At 47.8% G+C, this 19,469-nt stretch overlaps 1 protein-coding gene across 5 annotated transcripts in view; it reads right to left on the reverse strand.

Moving 5' to 3' along the window:
- Positions 1-19,469, reverse strand: part of B3GNTL1 (UDP-GlcNAc:betaGal beta-1,3-N-acetylglucosaminyltransferase like 1) — a 213,542-nt gene that overhangs the window by 52,364 nt on the left and 141,709 nt on the right. For 4 of the 5 annotated variants that reach the window (XM_073682420.1, XM_073682421.1, XM_073682419.1 and 1 more), the window contains 3 exons: positions 14,298-14,393; positions 12,868-12,992; positions 5,981-6,116 (listed from right to left, as the gene is read on the reverse strand). In XM_073682420.1, the coding sequence (XP_073538521.1) occupies positions 5,981-6,116; positions 12,868-12,992; positions 14,298-14,393 (357 nt within the window). Of the gene's footprint in view, positions 1-5,980; positions 6,117-12,867; positions 12,993-14,297; positions 14,394-18,616; positions 18,829-19,469 lie in introns of those variants that run through there. The other variant, XM_073682422.1, reaches the window with a different exon arrangement.

The following is a 19,469-nucleotide window of genomic DNA, read 5'->3' on the forward strand; positions in this document are numbered from 1 at the left end:
AATGAGGGGCAGGAGAGACAGGACATGGGATAAGAGGGGCAAGAGAGGCAGAAAAGGGGATAAGAAGGGCAGGAGAGACAGGACATGGGATAAGAGAGACAGAAGAAACAAGACATGGGATAAGAGGGACAAGAAAGACATGAGTAGGACAAAATGGGCAGGAGAAAAAGGACAAGAGATAAGAAAAGCAAGAGAGACAGAACATTGAATAAAAGTGGCAGGAGAAACAAGACATGGGATAAGAGAGGCAGGAGAGATAGGATATTGGTTAAGAAGGGAGGGACACACAGGACATGGATAGGTACCGGAAAGACAGGACATGGGTTAAGAGGGCAAGAGAGACAGGAACTGGGATAACAGAGACAGGAACTGGGATAAGAGAAGCAGGATCTGGAATTAGAGAAATGACCTTGGGAAAGAGAGGCAGGAGAGACAGGATATGGGATAAGAGAGGCAGGAGAAACAGGATATGGGATAAGAGAGGCAGGAGAAACAGGATATGGGATAAGAGAGGCAGGAGAGACAGGATATGGGATAAGAGAGGCAGGAGAGACAGGATATTGGATAAGAGAGGCAGGAGAGACAGGATATGGGATAAGAGAGGCAGCAGAAACTGGAAATGAGATAAGGAAGGCAGGAGAGACAGGATATGGGATAAGAGAGGCAGGAGAGACAGGATATGGGATAAGAGAGGCAGGAGAGACAGGATATTGGATAAGAGAGGCAGGAGAGACAGGATATGGGATAAGAGAGGCAGCAGAAACTGGAAATGAGATAAGGAAGGCAGGAGAGACAGGAACTGGGATAACAGAGACAGGAACTGGGATAAGAGAAGCAGGATCTGGAATTAGAGAATGACCTTGGGAAAGAGAGGCAGGAGAGACAGGAAATGGGATAAGAGAGGCAGGAGAAACAGGATATGGGATAAGAGAGGCAGGATAAACAGGATATGGGATAAGAGAGGCAGGAGAGACAGGATATGGGATAAGAGAGGCAGGAGAGACAGGATATGGGATAAGAGAGGCAGGAGAGACAGGATATGGGATAAGAGAGGCAGCAGAAACTGGAAATGAGATAAGGAAGGCAGGAGAGACAGGATATGGGATAAGAGAGGCAGGAGAGACAGGATATGGGATAAGAGAGGCAGGAGAGACAGGATATTGGATAAGAGAGGCAGGAGAGACAGGATATGGGATAAGAGAGGCAGCAGAAACTGGAAATGAGATAAGGAAGGCAGGAGAGACAGGATATGGGATAAGAGAGGCAGGAGAGACAGGATATGGGATAAGAGAGGCAGGAGAGACAGGATATTGGATAAGAGAGGCAAGAGAGACAGGATATGGGATAAGAGAGGCAGCAGAAACTGGAAATGAGATAAGGAAGGCAGGAGAGACAGGATATGGGATAAGAGAGGCAGGAGAGACAGGATATGGGATAAGAGGCAGGAGAGACAGGATATGGGATAAGAGAGGCAGCGAGAAACTGGAAATGAGATAAGGAAGGCAGGAGAGACAGAACATTGAATAAAAGTGGCAGGAGAAACAAGACATGGGATAAGAGAGGCAGGAGAGACGGGATATTGATTAAGAAGGGAGGGACATACAGGACATGGATAGGTACCGGAAAGACAGGACATGGGTTAAGAGGGCAAGAGAGACAGGAACTGGGATAACAGAGACAGGAACTGGGATAAGAGAAGCAGGATCTGGAATTAGAGAATGACCTTGGGAAAGAGAGGCAGGAGAGACATGACATAGGACAAGAAGGGCAGAAGAGACAGTACATGGGATAAGAGAGGCGGGAGAGACAGGACATGAGATAAGAAAGCAGAAGAGACAGATCCTTAAATAAAAGGGGCAGGAGAAACAAGACTTGGGATAGGAGAGGCAGGAGAGACAGGATATTGGTTAAGAAAGAAGGGATACGCAGGATATGGAAAATAGGTCAAGAAAGGCAGAACACAGGATAAAAAGACGGGAGAGACAGGACATGGGGGAAGAGAGGCGGCAGAGACTGGAACTGGGATAAGGGAGGCAGGAGTAAGAGAGCAAGAGAGACAGGACATAAAATTAGGGAGGCAGGAGAGACAGGACAACAGATAAGAAGGGCAGGAAAAACAGCACATGGGAAAAGAAAGGCAGGAAAGACAACATTGGACAAGAAGGACAGGACAGACGACATTGGACAAGAAGGGCAGGAGAAACGACATTGCATATGAGGGGCAGGAACCCTCAAAAGAGGCAATTACACTCAAGCATTTGGTTTCCATCTCTGTCCACAATGATGGGAGTTACACTCCTTCTGCTCGGAGGAGTCTGTTTAGCTTCAGTGTTTGAAATGTTAACAAGAACCCAAATCCACAACTAAATAGTGACCATCTGCAAGACGTCCTCCAGCTGCTCCTCTTGGATTTTCATAGATATGTGTCGGATATCTCCTACATCTAACTGATGCCATATCTATCCTTTGATCACTTCATGGCTCTGCCTGTTACTACACTTAGTCGGGACCTCCAAGTCAACTATGATGGATAGAAGAAGGGCCCCTTTCTCCAGGCCCCAGAGATTTAGTAACTGATCATAGGGTTTTGGGCCAGAGGTAAAAATACACCGGGCTGCGATTTTAATTATAACAGCGTTGAAAGGCGTCTGATGTCGCAGTCTCCGAGGTTTGCCAAAGAAAACGTTAGGAAAAGGTCAGCTAGAGGGAATGGCAAGATCTGTGCGGTGGTAATTGGAAGCAGACCGGCTCGGTGAGGGGGACAGGTTACACCTACATATCATCTCTGACCGACTCATGGTCTACGTATGGAGGCAGGGGCCTGAACCAGAGGAAAGGGGCAGCAAAGAAAAGCGCCAGAGCCAGGACGAGCAAGGGAGCGGGAAACCATAGGATAAAAGAGACAAGACAGACAAAATATGGGAAATGGGTAACAGAACTTAAAGAAAACAGGAGAGGTGGAGAGCACAGCATATGAGAGACAGGGGTGACAATGTTGGGATATGAGAGGCAGAAAAGTCAAAAGTGAGATTTGAGGGACAGGAGAGACAAAATGAAGAATGTGAAGTTCAAGAGAGACAATATTTTGGATATGAAGTGCCTGAGAGACAAAATGTTGGGTATACAGTGCAGTGGAGACAAAAAATGGGCAGAAGAGACAGAGCATGGCATTTGAAGACTAAGAGGGATAGGACATGATAAACTAAGGGTACAAGTGACAAGGCATGGGATACTAATGACAGGAGAGCCAGAAAATGGGGAGACAAAATATGGGATGTAAAGTGCAGAAGAGACAGAATGTGAGATATCAAGAATAGAGGATACATGACATGGTGTACACAGGGCAGGAGAGACCGATCATGGCACCGGGAGAACCAGGAGAAATAGGACACGGTAAACAAGTAGCAGAAGATACAGAACATGGAACAATTCTAGATGTAGATACAGGATAAGGGAATTAGGGAATCAGAGCCAGAATGTGGGATAAGTAGGGTAGGAGAGACAGGACTTGGGATACGAGGAGTAGGAGAGACAGGACTTGGGATACGAGGAGTAAGAGAGACAGGACTTGGGATACGAGGAGTAGGAGAGACAGGACTTGGGATACGAGGAGTAGGAGAGACAGGACTTGGGATACGAGGAATAAGAGAGGCACGACTTGGGATATGAGGGGCAGAAGAGACAGGAATTTGGATATGAAGAGCACTAGAGACCGGACTTGTATACAAGAGGCAGGCGAGACCGGACTTGGGACCCGAGGGGTAGGAGAGGCAGGACTTGGGATATGAGGGGCAGTAGACAGAATGTGTAACATAAGGGGCAGAAGAGACAGGACTTGGGATACAAGGGGCAGGCGAGACAGGACTGGTATACAAGAGGCAGAAGAGACAGGCCTTGGACATGAGGGGTAGGAGAGGCAGGACTTGGGATATGAGGGGCAAGAGAAACAGGACTAGGGATATGAGGAGCAGTAGAGAAAGGACTTGGGAATGAGGGGCAGGAGAAACAGGACTAGGGATATGAGGAGCAGTAGAGAAAGGACTTGGGATATGAGGGGCAGTAGAGACAGGACTTGTGACAGGAGGGGCAGTAGAGGCAGGGCTTGGATTATGAAGAAGTAGACAGGACTTGGATTATGAGGGGCAGAAGAAACAAGACTTGGGATATGGGGGGCAGTAGAGAAAGGACTTGGGTTATGAGGGGCAGTAGACAGGACTTGGATTATGAGGGGCAGTAGACAGGACTTGTGACATGAGGGGCAGTAGAGGCAGGGCTTGGATTATGAAGAAGTAGACAGGACTTGGGTTATGAGGGGCAGTAGACAGGACTTGGATTATGAGGGGCAGTAGACAGGACTTGGATTATGAGGGGCAGTAGACAGGACTTGGATTATGAGGGGCAGAAGAAACAAGACTTGGGATATGGGGGGCAGTAGAGAAAGGACTTGGGTTATGAGGGGCAGTAGACAGGACTTGGGTTATGAGGGGCGGTAGACAGGACTTGGGTTATGAGGGGCAGTAGAGGCAGGGCTTGGATTATGAAGAAGTAGACAGGACTTGAGTTATGAGGGGCAGTAGACAGGACTTGGATTATGAGGGGCAGTAGACAGGACTTGGATTATGAGGGGCAGAAGAAACAAGACTTGGGATATGGGGGGCAGTAGCGAAAGGACTTGGGTTATGAGGGGCAGTAGACAGGACTTGGATTATGAGGGGCAGTAGACAGGACTTGGATTATGAGGGGCAGTAGACAGGACTTGGATTATGAGGGGCAGAAGAAACAAGACTTGGGATATGGGGGGCAGTAGAGAAAGGACTTGGGTTATGAGGGGCAGTAGACAGGACTTGGATTATGAGGGGCAGTAGACAGGACTTGTGACATGAGGGGCAGTAGAGGCAGGGCTTGGATTATGAAGAAGTAGACAGGACTTGGGTTATGAGGGGCAGTAGACAGGACTTGGGTTATGAGGGGCAGTAGACAGGACTTGGGTTATGAGGGGCAGAAGAAACAAGACTTGGGATATGGGGGGCAGTAGAGAAAGGACTTGGGTTATGAGGGGCAGTAGACAGGACTTGGATTATGAGGGGCAGTAGACAGGACTTGGATTATGAGGGGCAGAAGAAACAAGACTTGGGATATGGGGGGCAGTAGAGGGGCAAAAAAAAAAAAGGCCTGAACTAGTCATATGGACATTCGGCCCACTTCATACCTGAGCTCGTACTGGATTTTCCCCCTGTGGGTGGTCCGCTGGACGAGGACATAATTACTTGCATATGGCCAATGTTGGAATTATTATTAAAAGAACACAAAGTGCGGATGAAATCCGTAATCTCCTCACATCTGCCCGACCCTGCTCTGAGTGCAGCCATCTTTCATCTCTAAGCCTCATATGTGTCAGGGTATCACTGCTGGCTCCCAGCTATTGTGCAAGCTGCAGAGTCCGCTCCCTGCAGCACAGAGCATTAGAGGAAAGGCGTGTGTGGATCTTGTAAAAGCAGCACAGAGTATTTCAGTAGAAAAGTATACTGATCTAGTGAGAGGTATCAGATTAAAGTCACATAATGAATGAAGCAGGGTCTGTGGCAGTACAGAGTATTTTCTGAGAAGAGTATGCTGATCTAGTGCGAGGTCCTGGATTACATAGTGGATGGAACATGTACAGGTGTATTTGGCAAAGCCTACAAAGTCTGTCTGGGTCATACATCATGGCCGCTGACAACCTGGGAAATGAGTGGACGGAAATCTCCCAGGAGACTGCTGTCCTGTCAGCGCTCTGCGCTCCTTTACCTGCGGGGCCAGGATGGAGAATATACGACGCAGCTGTCAGGACGTCTCACAGGCTGGGAATCCTAGAAGTCACCTGTCAGTAGCAGCACATGGCTATGAATGCTGGCTGTAGTAATGGAGGCCGTGTGTCCTGTGCTCCTCTGCATACACCTAGTAACATTACATCGGGCTAGCCCTGACACCAGCGCCGTACCTTGTCTCTGTTTCTGGGTGTCAGGCTCCGGTACAGCTTGCGCCCTTGTTTGCCGGCGTTCCAGATGGTGAATGATGGCCAGAGCCCGAGGACGCGCTCCTCCAGGAACTGCACACGATTCCTCCATATTGTGTCTCTAGAAATAGAAGCACACAAGTCAATATATGTGGAAAATACAGCGACCGGGGGGATACGTGTAGTATACAGTACTGGGATTGCGCTGTATACTGTACGGGTACTGTGTGAGTACTGTATACTGTACGGGTACTGTGTGAGTGTCGTATACTATACGGGTACAGTGTAAGTGCTGTATGCTGTACGTTTACTGTGTAAATGCTATATACTGTACGGGTACTGTGTGAGTGCTGTATACTGTACGGGTACTGTGTGAGTGCTGTATACTGTACGGGTACTGTGTGAGTGCTGTATACTATACAGGTACTGTGTGAGAGCTGCATACTGTACGGGTACTGTGTGAGAGCTGCATACTGTACGGGTACTGTGTGAGTGCTGTATACTGTATGGGTATTGTGTGAGTGCTGTATACTATACAGGTACTGTGTGAGTGCTATATACTGTACGGTTACCGTGTGAGTGCTGTATACTGTACGGTTACCGTGTGAGTGCTGTATACTGTACGGGTACCGTGTGAGTGCTGTATACTGTACAGGTACTGTGTGAGTGCTGTATACTGTACAGGTACTGTGTGAGTGCTGCATATTATACGGGTACTGTTTGAGTGCTGTATACTGTATGGTTACTGTGTGAGTGCTGTATACTGTACGGGTACCGTGTGAATGCTGTATACTGTACGGGTACTGTGTAAATGCTGTATATTATACAGGTACCGTGTGAGTGCTGTATACTGTACGGGTACCGTGTGAGTGCTGTGTACTGTAACGGTACTGTGTGAGTGCTGTATACTGTACGGGTACTGTGTAAATGCTGTAAAATTATATGGGTACAGTATGAGTGCTGTATACTGTACAGGTACTGTGTGAGTGCTGTATACTGTACGGTTACTGTGTGAGTGCTGCATATTATACAAGTACTGTGTGAGTGCTGTATGCTGTACAGGTACTGTGTGAGTGCTGTATACTGTACGGGTACTATGTAAATGCTGTATATTATATGGGTACTGTGTGAGTGCTGTATATTGTACAGGTACTATGTAAATGCTGTATATTATATGGGTACTGTGTGAGTGCTATATATATATGCTGTATATTATTTGGGTACTGTGTGCTGTATACTGACGGGTACTGTGTTTGTGCTATATACTGTATGTGCAGTATACTATTTGGGTCCTGTGTACTGTATATGTGCTGTATACTGACGAGTACTGTGTGAATGCTGAGTACTATACAGGCACTGTGCGAGTGCTATATACTATACAGGTACTGTGTATCTACACTGTATCTCAGCACTGTGTATCCGAGTATCACCTTCTGATCTCCTGATGTGTACAATCTTCCGTGATTACCGTGGCCCCAGGATCAGTGACAGCTCTCGTATGTGCACTGATGTGTATCCTGCACCGTCAGCGACTACCAGAAACTACAAGGAAACCTTCTCCCACATTCATAAAAACCATAATTCATAGAAAACACCACCCCGGGGGGAGCCTGGCTGCTGACTCAGTAGATAATAGCACGCAGTGATCATACTGACACGGTAATCACTGTGAGTAGATGTGACGGGTAAGAAATGCGACCACAAAATATATAATATGTGCTGCAGGACCGTACACAGCCTTAAGACGAGGGTGGCGCTGTTCCTTTCCGTAAGCCGCCATGTTTTTTCAGTCCTGCACAACTGCTTTAATTGACCTATGAATGAAATTCCCACAGTAGTCTGAGTTTTTGAGTCGTCCCCCCCCCCAGGACCCCGCTTAACAATAGACTTGGTTCATCCAAATCACAATGGGCCTCCATTGACAGGTAGCTGTGGTTTACCCACAATTACAGCAGGCTGATACATTTACTATACTATGGGGGGAGGGGTGCGTCTCCGGCCACAAATTTCACCTTGCAGCAAGTAATATGTGAGCTCCAGGCACATTCCCAGAATCCTCCTCTGCGGCATGTGCGGTGCCAGGAACATTCGCTCACTGCTATTCTTGCTGCCCCCCGAGGCTGGTACCTGTGATTCCAGCGCAGGGAAAGCTGGGGGAACAGGTTCCCATAGTCGAAGCCAGGACAGGTGCAGACCGAGGAGTATGAACTTGCCGCCTCGTACAGGTACGCCTCGCAGCGCTGCTTTATCACAGTGTGGGAACCTTCCGTTACGCTACCATAATGCCGCCATCCCACGCTGAAAACCGCAGGTACTGTGTCTATGGTCAAAGTGGTGCGAAGTCGCTGTTTTTTTGTAGTCGCGATGCCATGTTTTTGACGCAGAGTATGGAGGGAGTGATGATTCTTTTACATAAAGTTGTGCTCTGTGCAAATAAAAAGTGCTGCAATCCAGTGAACCTGGAACACAAATAAAACGGCACTCATTCCGAATTTCCAGCGTAAAGATGTGCTCTTCCTTACCTTCCATTTGGCTCGTATTCTTCCCAAATGATCAGCTATGAAAGTTTGAAAAATGGCGCCACACCGTTGGCCAACATTTATGCAAAAGGTGTCAGCATACATCAACTTGAATTGATACTCAACATAAAAAGGCGCCAATGCTGAGATGCAGCGCCCCATGGAATGATATTGTCAGTGCCAAGCAAGGAGGTTTACACGATGCTTTTAGAGGGTCAAAAATTTTCGATAGGTCATCATTCCATCCTGAAGGTCTGCAGCAGGTGATGTTATCGTTCCTCTTTTGAGATCTGCAGCAGGTGATGATGTCATCATTCCTCTTTGGAGGTCTGCAGCAGGTGATGATGTCATCATTCTTCTTTGGAGGTCTGCAGCAGGTGATGATGTCATCATTCTTCTTTGGAGATCTGCAGCAGGTGATGATGTCATCATTCCTTTTTGGAGATCTGCAGCAGGTGATGATGTCATCATTCCTCTTTGGAGGTCTGCAGCAGGTGATGATGTCATCATTCTTCTTTGGAGGTCTGCAGCAGGTGATGTCATCATTCTTCTTTGGAGATCTGCAGTAGGTGATGATGCCATCATTCCTTTTTGGAGATCTGCAGCAGGTGATGATGTCATCATTCCTCTTTGGAGGTCTGCAGCAGGTGATGATGTCATCATTCTTCTTTGGAGGTCTGCAGCAGGTGATGATGTCATCATTCCTTTTTGGAGATCTGCAGCAGGTGATGATGTCATCATTCCTCTTTGGAGGTCTGCAGCAGGTGATGATGTCATCATTCTTCTTTGGAGGTCTGCAGCAGGTGATGATGTCATCATTCTTCTTTGGAGATCTGCAGCAAGTGATGATGTCATCATTCCTTTTTGGAGATCTGCAGCAGGTGATGATGTCATCATTCTTCTTTGGAGGTCTGCAGCAGGTGATGTCATCATTCTTCTTTGGAGATCTGCAGTAGGTGATGATGCCATCATTCCTTTTTGGAGATCTGCAGCAGGTGATGATGTCATCATTCCTCTTTGGAGGTCTGCAGCAGGTGATGATGTCATCATTCTTCTTTGGAGATCTGCAGCAGGTGATGATGTCATCATTCCTTTTTGGAGATCTGCAGCAGGTGATGATGTCATCATTCCTCTTTGGAGGTCTGCAGCAGGTGATGATGTCATCATTCTTCTTTGGAGGTCTGCAGCAGGTGATGTCATCATTCTTCTTTGGAGATCTGCAGTAGGTGATGATGCCATCATTCCTTTTTGGAGATCTGCAGCAGGTGATGATGTCATCATTCCTCTTTGGAGGTCTGCAGCAGGTGATGATGTCATCATTCTTCTTTGGAGGTCTGCAGCAGGTGATGATGTCATCATTCTTTTTTGGAGGTCTGCAGCAGGTGATGATGTCATCATTCTTCTTTGGAGATCTGCAGCAGGTGATGATGTCATCGTTCCTCTTTGGAGATCTGCAGCAGGTGATGAAGCCTGTGTTCCTTTCTGTAGATGCAGTGTTGGCGATGACGTCATTATTCCATTCATGAGGTCTGGCGCAGGTGGTGATGTCATTGTTCCTCTCTGGAGGTCTGCAGGAGGTGATGATGTCATCGTTCAGCTCTAAAAGTCTACTGCTGGTGATGATGTCGTTTTGCTCTAGAGGTCTACATAAAGTCATGATGTCATTGTTCATCTATGAAAAACTACAACAGGTGACAATGTCATCATTTCTAGAGGTAAACAGCAGGTGATGATGTCATTGCTCATCTCTGGAGGTCTACAGCAGGTGATGATGTCATCGCTCATCTCTGGAGGTCTACAGCAGGTGATGTCATCGCTCATCTCTGGAGGTCTACAGGAGGTGATGTCATCGCTCATCTCTGGAGGTCTACAACAAGTGATGTCATCATTCCTCTCTGGAGGTCTACTGCAGGTGATGATGTCATCGTTCCTCTCTGGAGGTCTACTGCAGGTGATGAGGTCATCGTTCCTCTCTGGAGGTCTACTGCAGGTGATGAGGTCATCGTTCCTCTCTGGAGGTCTACTGCAGGTGATGATGTCATCGGTCCTCTCTGGAGGTCTACTGCAGGTGATGATGTCATCGCTCCTCTCTGGAAGTTTACTGCAGGTGATGATGTCATTGTTCCTCTCTGGAAGTTTACTGCAGGTGATGATGTCATCGTTCCTCTCTGGAGGTCTACTGCAGGTGAACATGTCATCGTTCCTCTCTGGAGGTCTACTGCAGGTGATCATGTCATCGTTCCTCTCTGGAGGTCTACTGCAGGTGATCACGTCATCGTTTCTCTCTGGAGGTCTACTGCAGGTGATCACGTCATCGTTCCTCTCTGGAGGTCTACTGCAGGTGATCATGTCATCGTTCCTCTCTGGAGGTCTACTGCAGGTGATCATGTCATCGTTCCTCTCTGGAGGTCTACTGCAGGTGATCATGTCATCGTTCCTCTCTGGAGGTCTACTGCAGGTGATCATGTCATCGTTCCTCTCTGGAGGTCTACTGCAGGTGATCATGTCATCGTTCCTCTCGGGAGGTCTACTGCAGGTGATCATGTCATCGTTCCTCTCTGGAGGTCTACTGCAGGTGATCATGTCATCGTTCCTCTCTGGAGGTCTACTGCAGGTGATCATGTCATCGTTCCTCTCGGGAGGTCTACTGCAGGTGATCATGTCATCGTTCCTATCTGGAGGTCTACTGCAGGTGATTCAGTCGTTGCTCGTTGCAGGTTCCTTGTTGTGTGAGATTTTTTATTGTAGTCGGTGAAATTATGAAACACGAGACGTCGTCATTGAGCAAACAACCAACAGAGACAAACATCAGTCACCGGAGGATACTGTCGGAACCGAGTGACGTGCCCTATCTGTCGCAGAACCGGACTACATATACCAGCATGCCCACAGAGCACTCACCCTCACTCATGTACATGGAGCACGGCAGCAATGAATGGCAATAAGGTATACTGAGACTTGTAGTTCCCCAGTAGCCTGTAAATCTCTGACATTTAAGGCTCGGTTAAGAGAATATTACACATTATGACAATGAGAGCTCAATTAAGCCCGATGAGAGTTGTAGTCCTGCAGCAGCATGCTCTTTGGGTTTGACCAGCAGTGAATGAGTTAACACGAGGCAGAGTCATGGTGTGAGTGTGTGAACTGCCCCCAGCACTGTTCTCTATCCATCAAACACTACAGCTGATGCTCATCTCCTCGTCCCGCCAGATTACGCCCCGACAAGCTCAACGCTGCAAAACCCGTCCCGTCCCACAATCAAGATGGGCCTTGTCATTTACTAGGTGCCATAGGCCTCATTTATAAACACTTTCATTGTTGCCCATAGCAATCAATCAGAGCACAGCTTTCATTTCTTAAACAGGCCTGGTAAAATGAAAGCTGCGCTGTGATTGGTTTCTCTGGGCAACAATGACAGCTTGGAGTGAAAGAGCTAGAAGTTGTATTCGGCAGCAAAGCAGAGTCCTGTATGAGAGGAGGAGAAGGCAGGGGCCGCTCTTGAAGGGTAGGGTACACGCAGAGCATCGCAGCTATGATAGAAAGGGGTCAGGAGACACAGAGAATTGCAGCTATGATAGAAAGGTGTCAGGAGAAGCAGAGCATTGCAGCTATGATAGAAAGGTGTCAGGAGAAGCAGAGCATTGCAGCTATGATAGAAAGGTGTCAGGACACGCAGAGCATCGCAGCTATGATAGAAAGATGTCAGGACATAGAGAGCATCGCAGCTATGATAGAAAGGTGTCAGGACACAGAGCATCACAGCTATGATAGGTGTTAGGAGACAGAGAGCATCGCAGCTATGATAGAAAGGTGTCAGGACACGCAGAGCATCACAGCTATGATAGAAAGGTGTCAGGACACGCAGAGCATCACAGCTAGGATAAAAAGGTGTCAGGACAAGCAGAGCATCACAGCTAGGATAGAAAGGTGTCAGGACACAGAGCATTGTAGCCATGATAGAAATGTGTCAGGACACAAAGCATAAAAGCTATGATAGGTGTCAGGAGACGAATAGCATCACAGCTATGATAGAAAGGTGTCAGCATATGCAGAGCATCGCAGCTATGGTAGAAAGAGGTCAGCAGATGCAGAGCATCGCAGCTATAATAGAAAGGTATCTGCACATGCAGAGCATCGCAGCTATGATAGAAAAATGTCAGGAGACACAGAACATCGCAGCTATGATATCAAGATATCAGGACCTGCAGAGCTTCGCAGCTATGATAGGTGTCAGGAGACATAGAGCATTGCAGCTATGATAGAAAGGTGTCAGCACACGCAGAGCATCGCAACTTGCTGTGTATGGGGCCGTATAACTGTGCTCACTCTATACAGTTTATAGTATACACTCACTCTGATACAGAATGTGTGGCCGCGTGTTCATGGTAGCGATACTGCAGGAGACATTCATCTACGCGATGTACGCCGCCACCTTTCCGAAGGTGATCATAGAAGAACAGCAGATCCTCCGGGGTCCCCTGGAAACAAAAGACAACACGTCACCACGATCTGGAGAGACAAACAAAGATGATGATTGGGGTGAAAATGAAGATGATGAGACGGGCGCTGCTTGTATACAGTCATCTGACAGCATACATCTGGACGAGCCAGAAGCCCTGGGATCAGATCCTGTGAACCCGCTTTATAAAAGTTCTGCTACTTTCTAACACACTTCCACTTCTTCACCCTTTTCAAAACCTCTGCTTGCTGTCAGTGTGCTTGAACACCGTTGTTTAACACTCAACGTATAAAAACTCCAACGAACTGGAAATTCAGGAACAAAAAAAATTGTTAAAAAAATTGATGACACTCTCCTACTGTAAGGTACGAGGTAACGCCAGGCACCTCATGTGGGAACCGCGCGCCTATCTATATAAACCATTGATATAAACCTGATATTTGTCTCTGATAGAAGTAAAATTACACTTCCTCGCTCCGGTGCCAAGAAAGTAACTGACGCCCACTTGTGTGCCGGTATTCCTGGGGAGGTGGATAACCACATCAGAAGCCGGATGGGGTGGGATACAGCCGCTGGGATGCCCCACGTTATTCCCATAGACATTCGCTTCTCCGGGCTCTCCCAACAGGGTCATGTAGGGACTGAAATGTCAAAACCCTCTCCGCCCCCACTACCCAAATGTTCAGCTGCCCCTTTAACGGGTGTCGCAGATAGATCCTCCAGACATGATGCACCTTGCAAGCAGATGACGTGGTGACATGACTCGGGTGACCCTCAGTGCTCGGCTCGCCATTTCCCAGGATGCGTTATCGGGCCCCTGTTATTTCTGGCCATCTGACAGACCATCCTTATTACTCTGAGGCGAGAGAATGGGACCCTGTACAAAGAAGAGGAACAGCAGGGCTCCGGGTCTATCATCACTGACTTCCTCTCCTTATATAGAGATATCTAGACGCGGATTAATTCTTACAGGTCAGCCATGGGCCGCCATTACTACTAAGAGGGGTGGTCAAAATTAAAGGAAAAGTCCTATAATACAGAGAATAAAGTCTGAGATACATTGACGATGTTTTTTTGTATAATCGACATCGACATAACTGGTTCAGGGATCATCACTTTGTTATAGGGTGAATACAACTTATTCAAAAAGTTTTGGAAAATGACTTTATTGTCATTCCAACTATCACCCTCATCTTTGCACGGATTTTACGGCTTTTTCCCCTGGGAGGAGCTATCACTTGTGCCATTTGTCACCCTCCACTGGATAGTGTTTGAACTACACAGCGAGTTAAAAAATCAATAGTCTGGGAGACCCATGACTTACCTGGCCATCTTCAACAAACTGCCCCACGTAGCAGAACCACTCTTTGGAGCAGAACCAGGTGGGCATGATGACGGTGGGCCCATGTGATGTGAAGATCTAAAAGCAAACAGAGTCCTTTTATTTCCGATCACCTCTGGACTTTTGGAAAGCTGGGTGACAACTCCTAAGGGAAATGCCATTGGTTCAATTGTTCTTTGCGATTACGATGTATGGGAAAGTTTCGTGACAACTCAACCTTACTCCCACTCCAGCACGGTTGTCAGTAAGCCGTGAGAAGGTGCAGGTGGTGTAGATTGGTGTGTAAGGTCTGTGATGACCCTCTCCATTCATACCAGCCACAGCGTGGGAAAACAGGTCCCCCAATGTCAACATCAGAGGTTTCTAATGTGAAACGTCCCGAAACGCGTAAAATATTGGAGGGTCATGTGGAATTTGCAAACAGAGTGTAAGAGTAGTGATATGGTGACAGGACAAGGTGGGAAATGGCGTCCTGACAATGGCAACATCCACCGAGGGGGGAGACACTAATAAACAAAGGTCTGTGAAAACACTGGGGGTCAAGCAATGGACCTGTTCCCAGGACACAAGCAATGACCTAAAAATATATACTTTGTTCTGGTGCGGTTTAAGGCATTATTGGTTTGACTGGCATCTATAATGCGCTACAGCTACAGCTGGCACATTTCACCAGTTTACCTAGAGGTTTTCATGCATGGCACATTGTACTGGGCTGTGGGCATAGACTAAGGGGCGAAATCAATCACATTACAGACATTGGGCTACAGGTGTAGCTGGTGAGTGACACAGGGCTACAGATGTATCTGGTGAGTGACATGGGGTTACAGTTGTAGCTGGTGACTGACATGGGGCTACAGGTGTAGCTGGTGAGTGACATGGGGCTACAGTTGTAGCTGGTGACTGACATGGGGCTACAGGTGTAGCTGGTGAGTGACATGGGGCTACAGTTGTAGCTGGTGAGTGACATGGGGCTACAGTTGTAGCTGGTGAGTGACATGGGGCTACAGGTGTAGCTGGTGAGTGACATGGGGCTACAGTTGTAGCTGGTGACTGACATGGGCTACAGGTGTAGCTGGTGAGTGAAATGGGGCTACAGGGGTAGCTGGCGACTGACATGGGGCTACAGGTGTAGCTGGTGAGTGACATGGGGTTACAGTTGTAGCTGGTGACTGACATGGGGCTACAGGTGTAGCTGGTGAGTGACATGGGGCTACAGTTGTAGCTGGTGACTGACATGGGGCTACAGGTGTAGCTGGTGAGTGAAATGGGGCTACAGGGGTAGCTGGCGACTGACATGGGGCTACAGGTGTAGCTGGCATGTGACATAATTCTGGCATACAGAGGGCTTCATGGTACAATTTACAAAGGTGGCATGTTTGTTGGACTACAGGCATACATAAGGTGTTGCATTGTGTGACAGGAGTAGCTGATACATGACATGGCGTACTTGATGGTATACTAGTGTATTATACCTGGCATGTATGATGGGTACAGCCGTGGCTGGCATGTATGATGGGTACAGGCGTGGCTGGCATGTATGATGGGTACAGGCGTGGCTGGAATGTATGATGGGTACAGGCGTGGCTGGCATGTATGATGGGTACAGGCGTGGCTGGCATGTATAATGGGTACAGGCGTAGCTGGCATGTATGATGGGTACAGGCGTAGATGGCATGCATGATGGGTACAGGCGTAGCTTGGATGTATGATGGGTACAGGTGTAGCTGCCAGATGTCATGGGGTACATGCCAACACATGGAAGTTTAACACCATAGACCATATTGAAAAATATGACTTTTCCCAGAGCTCCTCCATGGAGGTGCAGGTGAGTGTAAGGAGTATAAGCCTCATCATGCTCAGGACGCTGGAGGAAGCAGAGGTAGTAGGGGGTAAGTATCACACGAGCAGCTGAGAGGTCGACCCTAGATGATGAGGGATCTCGGCCGTTCCTTATTGGGAGGGTGGATCATGTCCGGTCACAGAATCTACATGTCTATTACACGTATGACGTGCTGCCCTGTTGCTTTCCCTGTTGGCAACTCTCGGGCATATTAACCCTTTTCACCCTGTTGCTGAAGAAGATTACTAAGCCGTCAGGTAAGTTTGCCATTGAGGAGACTGGGAAAGCTGGGTGATTCCTATACTGCTGTCACCCAGCTTTCCCAGTAGCAGGCAGAAGTAAAACACATCACCCCAGCTGCCACTATTACACTGTATTAGAAATGCGGAAAGCTTTACAGACGCTCTGACTGCCACATATAATGGAGGCAAAGAAATTAGGTGAAAACTGGAAGCAAAAAAGCTCAAGCCGAGACTTGCCCACCGGGGCAGCAGGTTCCCCGCTCTGCTGGCCGTCCCTAGGTGTCAGTCAGTCGCCTGTACACTAATCCTCTGTAGTAATTTGCCGTTCTCCCCTGAGATTATCCCACGCGTTCAGGAGCTGCTGGGACTTGCTGCCTAAAGGGGGGCGAGAGGCCGACACTTCATCATCCCACCTGTCACCACCGCGCTACCTGTACGCTCACCCACCAGCAACCTGCAAGACCAAGTACTGACATACTCTGTGCTGCTGGAAGACACCCTGCTCCATCCACTATGTGTCTCCCAGACTGTGACTTTCCACAAGATAAGCACGTTCTTCTTCTGAAATACTCTGTGCTGCTGTGGATCTTCTCACTCTGTGATGAATCACTAGATTAGTGCGTTCTTCTCCTGTAATACTCTGTGCTGCTGTAGAACACGTATTTCACTATGTAACCTAAAATATTCTGCGCTCCTGGAATTGTGGGCTCCTTCTATTATGTAATTTTCAGTACGACACAATACTTTCCTGAAACACTCTGTGCTGCTCCTTCCACTATGTAACTCTGACTCTCTCCTCTCCTGAAACACTCTGTGCTGCTAGGAAATCTTACTCTTTTCGCTATGTAACTCTGACACACCCCTCTCCTGAAACACTCTGTGCCGCTACTCCATCCATTACATAAACCTCACTTTGTGGCCTCCCACAAGATCCGCACTCTCCTCTGCTGGAATACTCTGTGCTGCTGTGATTATTGATGATGGTCGGCCTCTCCCTGTTTCCCAGTGATGAGTAAAGTGGATCCACATGGCCGCAGCATATGAATCGCGTTACACACAACCTCCTGACACCCCAGATTTTTCTGGCCGGATCTGGCAGGAATCGCGCCCTTATCAGAGAGCGAAGCGCCGTTCTGATTTCATTGACAGAAAGCCTATATTGCTCTACAGCTGAGGGAGGCGGGGGTCCCCCTTACATCATGGTGGGGGGGCGGCATACATCTACATCATCAATGTGTGGGCTAAACACCTTCTCTTATGGGAAAGTTTCACTAACCTCCATCATAAACCATCTGTGCTTTTCTAAACCTCTGCTTGCTGTCAGTCAGCGAGTCAGCACTTCCATCTCCCGGCTGAAAACCCCTGTACAGCTGTCAGTACATCCCTGTCTGTCCCCATACTGATACATTTTGTCTCCCAGCACAGCAGTCTTGTGCGGCTGATGTGTTCAGCTCACGGACTGGATACAATTGTACCAAACCCTCAGCTTTGAGTAATCCAAAACAGGTTAGCGACCATTGAATGGCGCAGTAATGTTTCCATTCACCGACAGCAATGAAAATAATGGGAGTATATTTGCGCATCTACATTGAGTAAGGGACCACCTTATGTTTTTTGGGGGCCCCATATCTCCTGCCGGGAGAGGGAGTGATGTGACTTCCATGTGGCCGTTCTCACTCATTCTCTTGGCATGGGATCGGGGCTCAGGGTCTGCCAGGGACTTTTTGGAAAGCTCTGCAGGTGAAGGAGTGTAAGTTTCCCTGGGTAAGGGGCTTGCTTTTCCCATGGAGCAGAATTTCGGGGGAGGTTACAGTTGGGGTGTTGAGGCTTCCCAGCCTGAGGGAGCTGTGAGATTAATCAGCCGATCGGCTCGCCTCCTCCGCAGTTCCCTGTCTCATAATATTAGGAGCCTGGAAGCGTAGGCAGAGGAGAAGGATCCGGTGTGAATCCTGCCCAACCGCCTTTAACCCTTATACTGCAGCCCTATTTCTTCTAAAGTTTCAAAACTTTTCCAAAACTTGTGAGAACTTTTCAAACTTTTTTTTCATTTCAGTTTCTGCTGGCTGTCAGTGAATTCAGTCAGAGGCTTAGAACTGGTATAGACCTCATATTTTTAACAGCTGAGAGTTTGCTACAGTTGTATCCAATGCAGTATAAGTAGCCTCACTGCAAGGCGGGGTGAAAGTATTAGCGCCCTACTCCATATGGAGGTTACCTACCTCTTTGAATCTTTTATAGAATCGCTGGTTCTTCCCCTTTAAGGATCTAGAAAACCTTCGTATTTTCTCCTTATAATCGTCTGGTCCCATTATAATAAGAGCACTGACATATACCGGGGGCCCTGTCCGGTGAGGAGCTTAAGGACTATGCTCCGCATCCTGTATTCATTAACACGCGGCCATAAACCCCGGAGCCCAAAGTACAAAGTGCTGCAGATAGTGCAAAAAAATAAACACGTCACGATCCTTTAAATGTTAAATTTAAAGGCGCCCAACTTTAATCATCATAGGGATCACATTTTCCAATTAAAGGTAAAGAAAATAAAAAAATCACACCTTCCATTTTCACAGTGATGGGGCCACTAGGTGGCGCAGCACTATCACAATTATATGGCACTATACAGACTTAAAGGGACGGGACACCTTAAGCAGTCAAAGTTCTGGAATTTTTTTATTTTAGGGGTGGAGGCCCCTGATTTTGGGGACACAAGGCACAGTGACCCCACCCCCTGCAATGGCATTCACTGATAAGATTAGGCTGTGACCTGGAGCTCCCTCCACTGATATCTCCTGTCCTCACAGTCACCACTTCTCAGTAGCAGAACTGGAAGACAAATATTTGGAGCTGGAGGTTTACTTAGTCCTGATCTGGGCAAACTACAGATGTGACCTGTGACCCTGGGTTATCTACGGGGCATACGTCCGCCTCCATCACTGCAACCAAAATATTCAGGAGCCGCTATATGTAAAAAATGTAATGAGAAAGAAGCTGACTGACAGCCGGAGATTTATCTCTGGGAGAACATTATGGTCGACAGTCCGAAATCAGACATGCAAGATCGACATCACTCCC

This window comes from Phyllobates terribilis, unplaced genomic scaffold (genome assembly GCF_046119375.1).
Source record: "Phyllobates terribilis strain yellow unplaced genomic scaffold, ASM4611937v1 Scaffold_5__5_contigs__length_657084704, whole genome shotgun sequence".
NCBI classification, from domain to species: domain Eukaryota; kingdom Metazoa; phylum Chordata; class Amphibia; order Anura; family Dendrobatidae; genus Phyllobates; species Phyllobates terribilis.